The sequence below is a fragment of the Peromyscus maniculatus genome, chromosome 7 (genome assembly GCF_049852395.1).
Source record: "Peromyscus maniculatus bairdii isolate BWxNUB_F1_BW_parent chromosome 7, HU_Pman_BW_mat_3.1, whole genome shotgun sequence".
NCBI classification, from domain to species: Eukaryota; Metazoa; Chordata; class Mammalia; order Rodentia; family Cricetidae; genus Peromyscus; species Peromyscus maniculatus.
This window is the reverse complement of record NC_134858.1, coordinates 15,386,955-15,395,039: the sequence shown is the minus strand read 5'-3', so window position 1 is coordinate 15,395,039 and position 8,085 is coordinate 15,386,955. Positions and strand designations below refer to the sequence as shown.

Genomic DNA, 8,085 nt, shown 5'->3' with positions numbered 1-8,085 from the left:
GTAAACTATACAATAAAAACCTGAAATGTAACAGTGAATCATCATTAGTTATTGTCCACAATTATTGTAACCACAATTGATTAGATCAAGCCAACTTTAATCTCTTCTTAAAATTATTATTCTTACATGTAGACATACATAAAAATATATTAGTATAACATGTTGGGTTCATTTACTGTTGCTTGTATATATTTATTTATTTATAAATCACTATGTTATAAATAGGATAATAACATGTATACAATGTAGTATGTGTTCTCTGATCATTAGAGAATATATGACTCCTTTTCCATTTGTGTGTCTCACCTTTAAGCATATAGAAGTCACACTTTTTCTTGTTACATATATACATACACACAAACATACAAATAAAACCTGTTGAATCTACTTAGTTTCAATTGTATGAATATTCTCTCGGAGCTGAGCATTAGGTATTGGACATAATTGAAACATTCAGTCATTTGGCTGGGTAATGTCAAAGTATTTCCTAAATGAGAGAAGCAATTTAAACTGCTCTTGGTGTTTTGCTTTTTTATCTGCTCACATTTACTTTTACAATACAAAAGGGTTAGGATAATATTTAATTAAATATATAATCTCCAGTAAATTCTTACGTATATTGTCTCAATTATTTTCTTACTTTGTGAAATCTGTGTGTATGGCATTCACATTCATGTTCTATTGCTTCCTCTTAGTTCAGAAGTTTTTGTCATGAAATTGCTAAAAATTCAACTGTATTCAATGAAATGTTTCATTAATATGTATGACTTGGCTTTTCGTGTGTTTACATTTTTTATTTAAGAAATTTTATTATTCATTTTATGTACCAGCACAGATCCCCACCTCATTTCTCTTCATGCTCCCCACCAGGCTCCCCCAACAAACCACCTCCTCTCCCCTCCTCCAAAAGGTAAGGTCTCCCATGGAGTGTCAGCAAAGCTTAGTACATTCAGTTGAGGTGTGAATAAGCCCCTGTATGACTTGGTTTTAATTTCAATTTAATAGTGTGTCTATGTCTGAATTTTCTTTCTGAATGAGTATGTCCATCACTACTGCTATCTTCCACTCATATCAGATACTACTTCTTTCCATTCTTCTGGTAGAAACTGATAATATGTAAACATCTGAGATCTTAATTTTTCGATGCCATATTAGAACTGCTGAAGCACCTGACTCCCTGGATTAATCAACTACAGATCTTTATGAATCTTTACTGTTCACATGACAATCATTTCACTATCATTTATTATGCTGTAAGTCAATCTAGTAAATCTTGTTATCTTCTATAGTATATTTTATATAATTTTAAAATGAATATATATTTTATTGTTTCTGTCCTGGAAGAGAACCATGTTGAATATATAAACTAGTTTTAACAAAAATTATGTTTTCAATTAATAATGCCATCATGATAAGAAAAATAGATATTAAATTAGATAATAAACTGATTGAAAATGGTACTTATGAAACTTTGAAGGTAGATATGGTGGTACATGGATGTAATCCCAACAAATGAACAGTAGAGGTGAGAGATGGGAAGTTCAAGTTCATTTTTGGCTACATAGAGTTCGAAAACCCATTCTACATAACATTTTGTTACAAAGATTCAAATAAAAAATAAAATCATAATACAACAATAAAAATTACAACACATAAATCCATGTGTATTTTCTGAAGTCAACACTGAACAATGAATATGGTAAAAAATTTCCATAGAAAGTGTAGCTCACTGATGACAAACAGCTATTATGTATAATTATATTTTTGATACTCACATAAATATGCCATGTTTTATGGGTGGAGTAGAAATTAGATTTTCTGAGATCATTAAATGTGTAGTGATGCGTTTTGGTAACTATTAAGGAATATTTTAATGTATTAGTGAGAACATTTGAGTCAGATATGCAAGGTCTCTGAAACAGTGATAGGCAGAAATAGTATAAAGAGTGGTGCAATACAATGAACCCTCAGTGGGCTGAAATTTAACCTTGAAATTATCTGATTCATGGTCTTTAAGGACATGTGTTCCTGAGATGAGAACCGTAATGGCATAATTGTTTCTAATTAGGATGTTAGGAAATTTGGCCCCTGGAGATGCAGACACTATAGAATTTAGCCTATGAGAGCCTCCTTCAACACACTTGACCCAGTCAGAAACAGGTAACCTATGGGTCCTCCTAGAAAAGATCCTACCTGACAAAGGAGAAAGGACTCAGTCTCTCTGCATTTATGATGACATATTTTCCAACTTTGATATCTAGGTAAGTAGTTGTTCTTTGACATCAACAGGTCATCTAAAGTCTATTAATTAAAGTTTAGAAAGTCAGATTAGGTGCAATCTATCATCTCTTATTCATTTATGCTTAAATTCATCTTAATTCCTGCATGTTGATTGCATACTTAAACCATCATTTCCAGTGGTGTTTTGTGCCCTTGAATACATCTCTGATGTTTACAATGATCAATATAGCAATGTTCCATTTCTGTCTATTGCACTCACATCCCCAAATACATTACTTATTTCTGATGAATGTATGGTGACTTGTCTTCTTGGTAGGGAAAAACAAAAACAACCCCCTGTACAAAATGGCAGTATGAGAAGACTAGACACTGAGAATTGAGATAGATAATCTTATTTTATTCATTTCTTGTCTTGAAATAGCCTCACTATTTTCATTTCAGATTAATTTAAATATAAATAATTGAAATCTTTTTATATTCTACTTATAAAATAGGGATCAGTTGCAGGTGCTAATTGAAAAATGAATACCAAAATAAAATTAATAACATATATAACAATATTCTTACTGTACAGGTAGGTTTCTCCTATCAGTGATTTCCCCCATTCACACAGCATGTGGTGAACTCTAGATCACATCAAGAATATATGAGTCAGATGTTATATCATGTATATATACCATAATCTCTTCATCACCCCCTAAAGATAACCTCCACAGCTATACAGTGGGCATCTGTATTAGCACAGTGACTATCTTATAAATAAAATAGATTATATTCGTACAATAACATTTAACTATTATCTAGAAGGTTTATGTTTTCTAAAACCTACAGAACTATAAATACTTTAATCTCTTTGTTTGGAAGTTGATACCCATTATTCCAACATTTCTCCTGCATTTCCCTTAAAATCAAAAGGCCATGTTTTCCTTACTTTATGGAAGAACTCTACAGAGCTGAACAGATAATTTGCTAGTAATATTGCCTTATTTCTCCTAAAATTTCTTTCCAGAAATTATGAGTTGCATTTCTATTTGGGAGTCTCATGAGTTTGAACTTTGTATAAAACATTTTAAAATCTTTGCTTAGGTCTACCTGGAAAATATTTCAGTTATTGAACCTAACTCAAAGGTTATAAGTAGACCAACTTACAACAAACAGAAAATCTATAGATTTTACCCAGCAAAAAATATTAAAATTATAAATGTAAGTTGGGGATCTTAGTTGTAATCCAAGAATGTTAATTATGTGTACACCACACACATGAACAGACACTGGTTAAAAAAAGTCAACTGCTCAGTCATATAATTAAAGTTATGACTCAGGCTCGCTTGCTCTTTCTTTCTTTCTTTCTTTCTTTCTTTCTTTCTTTCTTTCTTTCTTTCTTTCTTTCTTTCTCTCTTTCTTTCTTTCTCTTTCTTTCTTTCTTTTTTTCTGGCTGATTTTTTTTATTATTAAGTGATTTTCTATTCATTTTACATATCAACCACAGATTCCCCTGTCCTCCCTTCTCTCCCCACCCAGCCTTCCTCCCCCAACCTGCCCCCCATTCCTACCTCCTCCAAGGCTAGGTGTCCCCTGGGGAGTCAGCAAAGCCTGGTACATTCAGTTGAGGCAGGTCCAATCCCCTCCTCCCTGCACTAAGGCTGAGCAGTGTCTCAGCATAGGCACTAGGTTCCAAAAAGCTGGCTCATGCACTAGGGACAGGTCCTGGTCTCATTGCCTTGGGATCCCACTAAACAGTTTAAGCTAAACAACTGTCTCACTTATCCAGAGGGCCTAGTCCAGTTCCATGGGTGCTCCTCAGCTGTTAGTCCACAGTTCATGTGTTTCCACTAGTTTGGCTAGTTGTCTCTGTACTTTTTCCAGTCATGGTCTTGATATCTCTTGCTCACATAATCCCTCCTCTCTCATCGATTGGACTCCTGGAGCTCTGCCTGACCCAGGCTCTTTCAATCAATGTCTTTATATTAAAAAGGAAATCTTAGATCTTCTAAATGCATTATAGGGTAAATGAGGTAAATACATGAAAGAATAATTTGACATGACATCATCATGTCTGAGAAGCTATCCAATTTAGGAGAAAAATTATATAACTTTGTACTCTTCTTTTTTTTGATAGTATACAGCATTGGGTATTTGTAATGCAAAAGTTATATGTATTATATGTTGTTTAATCTTAGTGATTAGAGCAATTCACCAAATTGAGTTAGTTTAAAAAAATAAGAAAGAGTGTGAAAAGAAATATTAGGGCATGATACAGGGAGAGACTAGCAGAAGAAAATATTGCAAAATTCATGAGTCTTTCAAGTTCCCATGAAAAGAGTTTTTCTATGAATGTAAATTTTCTCAAAATTCAATATATATCAAAAACATCTGGAAAATGTTTTAAATCATAGACTTAAAACCATAATATTAATAGTTTATAAGGAATACATTTGGAGAATGGACCTATGTTTCTAACATGCTCATATGTGCTCCTGCTTTTTGTTTCCCTCCATATTTCCAGCAGATTCACCTACAAAATGGAATCTAAAAACCAAACAGCTGTTTCAGAATTCTTTCTTATGGGAATAACAGATGATCTCACACTGCAACCCCTCATCTTCAGCCTGTTTACCTCCATGTACCTGATTACCATCTTAGGAAATGTGCTCATCATTCTGACTGTCAGCTCTGATTCCCATCTCCAAACACCCATGTATATTTTTCTCTCCAATCTGTCCTTTAATGACATCTGCTTAAGCACAACTATCATTCCAAAGATGTTGGTGAACATTCAGACACAGGATCAGAGCATCACATACACAGGCTGTCTCACTCAAATCTGTTTTATCTTGCTGTTTTGTAGTTTGGAAAGTTGTCTTCTTTCAGCAATGTCATATGACCGCTATGTAGCCATATGTCATCCCTTGACCTACACAACACTCATGAATTCTCAAACCTGTGGTCTGCTGGTTCTACTTTCTCTGATCATTAGCCTTGTGAACACTGGACTGCTTGGTCTGATGGTGTTGCGGTTGTCCTTTTGCACAGACCTAGATATCCCTCTATTTTTCTGTGAACTAGCCCAAGTCATCAAGCTAGCCTGTTCTGACACCCTAATCAATTATGTTCTGATATATCTTGCAACAATCATACTTAATGGCATTCCAGTCTCTGGAATAATTTTTTCTTATACTCAAATTGTTTCTTCTGTTTTGAGAATATCCTCCGTAAAAGGAAGGTATAAAGCCTTCTCTACCTGTGGTGCTCACCTGGCAGTGGTTTCCTTGTTCTATGGTACAGCATTGGGTGTTTATATCAGCTCTTCATTCACCAGTTCAGTCACAAATACTGCATTGGCTTATGTGATGTGCACATTGGTCCCTCAAATGTTGAATCCCTTTATATATAGCTTGAGAAACAGAGACATGAAGGTAGCCTTGAGGAAACACATTAGTACAGCAATGTGTCTTCTCTGATGTGTCAATTGCTATGGACTTTGTTTTCTGCAATAAGCCAAGGTGGGAGTATTCCTGAGAAGAATAAAGTTTTATCTTTATATTATTGCAATCATCTAAAATGTCCAGGTGGCATACTATCTAATCCTATGTTCTCTGTTTACTTTCTACTTTCTTTTGTTAGAACTCTAAATATCTCACATTTGAATAATTACTTTGACTATATGAAAACAATTTGTTTTTTATATCATAAAATAAATTCTTATTTATAGTGTATAGTTTTAGTAATGTGTATCATTGATAAATACAGAAATATAAATGTATTGATAGGTAGAAATGAAGTAGAATAAATAGATAATTTGATATTTCAAAATTATTATAAACATATGATGATAATTTGAGGTAAACTTGACACTTCAATATTTAACACTTATTACTTGCTTTGCTCTAAAATGTCAAGCATTTATTTTGAACATTTAAAATTAATTGTTACTAGCTGTCATCTTCTTACGATTCTATACAAAGTAGACATTAAAGCTCCCATCAACTGCATAAAAAATTAATGTCAGTTTTTCTCCATGTGATATATACCCATAGAACATTTGCCTTGACAGTATCTGTATTTTGCTGAAGAAAATTTTGAAATATATTGCTTTTCTTCTAAAATGGTCAAGCACATTTTCAATTTTTGTTCTTATTGCATTTTTCACTGCATTCTGAGTAAGAAGGTGTTCTTGTCTGTTTCTTTGTTTTTAAAATGTTGCCCTTGGTTATTCTCCTTTTTCAAACCTGACATTAAGTAAAGTCTATTTCTAGTATGTCCCACATATTGGAGAAAAGAGATTCACAGTGTCACCTACTTATATAGTCCCTCTGTGTGGTGTTCAGTAGCAGGCATTATTCCCTGGAGAAGTTCTTCAATGAGTACCAGGTTGATGCTGCAAAGAAGCTAAATGCAGGACACCGGCCTTTTCAGTATTTTCTAACACCAACAGGGCAAGCTTGGATTGAACACAATCTGTTTACAGGGATTTCCAATGTGGGTTTGTTTAGGTCTGTCACCATTGTGAAGCAGAATTAGGTATGGAAGGCAAGACAGATATTACTAATCTCAGATTGAATATTCAGTAGGAGATGGCCTGAGCATGTTCTTTGTTGACTCAGTATATTCCGTACATGGACCATCTGTGTGTATATGGTACCTACTTGGATAGGGTACCTACTCTTAGAGGAGGAGATACAAAAAGTGGTAATGGATAGGAAGGAAAAGAGTATAGAGGAATCATATTCATATTCCATAGTTAATATATAGGTATACACATAAATTTTACACATTTTTATTTTAAGTCCTTTACCAAGTATATTGATTAATAATTAAGTAAGTGTGTATATTTGCCTCTGTAAACAAAATAAGAATTCATGGGAATCTAAAAGGTATTAATGTAATGGTAAATCTTGACTTCCTACTTCATAAGATGATTTAGAATTACATAAGATATAGACCTCTCATTGTTTCCAGAGAGGCTTCTCTGAGTAATATACCCACCTTAAATATAAATGGTAAGTGTTGTGTTAACTTTTCCTGTAAAGAGGCATAGAAACATTTCTTCAGCTCAAATAGGTAACTAAAGAAAGACCAAATATCAATTACATCAAAGTTACATTAAGTTGTTAATGACCAATGAGTTTATTGTAGTTACTTATAGAAGTATGTACAAGGAGTTCATTAGAGAAAGATGGAAGACTCAAAGACCCTTCTTTGCTGGTAGGTAGGTCTTCTCATCATGAGGTCTGCAAAGACTCTTAAGTCTGAAGACATCAAGCAATCTCTCCCATTACCTTCCTCCCATTACCTTGATCACAATGCTGCTTCTTTGCTGGCTACAACCTGATTCCATTCCTCTAGTGGCATTTACCCTTCCTCCCGAACTGCTCCAATTGCCAACTTCAAAAGTACCTAAGCAGCCACAAGACCACCTGGTCACATTCCTCTAATAGCTTCCAATGTCATCCACCATGATGCAGTGCTAACAAACTTTGCTAACTGACCAGGTATACCAGACTGCAGTGGCTGCATTCCAGTGGCAGGCCTGTTCCAATGTGTCCAGACTCAAATCCCTTATCACATTGTATATGTTAGCGATATTATCAGGCCACTTACTTTTCTGAAGAGGAGGAAAAGTCAAGCCATGATTGTGGAGAAAATATAAAAGAGATTTTTCCCTCACTTAAAGGACAAGCCACTCACCAACTCAGATATAGAACTATTTGCAGATATGAAGCCAAAGCCAAAACCAGATGAAATAGTCCATTAAAAAAGAGACACAAAACAGCAACATACCAAGACTTACCTCTTTGAGTTGAAGTTACCTATTTACCTTTGAGCTCAAAGTTACCTATTTGA

The 8,085-nt window shown here is 34.2% G+C and overlaps 1 protein-coding gene across 1 annotated transcript; it reads left to right on the top strand.

Moving 5' to 3' along the window:
* The first annotated feature begins 234 nt into the window (after positions 1–234).
* On the top strand, positions 235–5,702 carry LOC102908931 (olfactory receptor 7G2-like). Its single transcript, XM_006992695.2, has 2 exons — positions 235–245; positions 4,748–5,702. The coding sequence occupies exons 1-2, from the start codon at positions 235–237 to the stop codon at positions 5,700–5,702; spliced, it is 966 nt and encodes a 321-aa protein (XP_006992757.2).
* Positions 5,703–8,085: the final 2,383 nt, after the last annotated feature.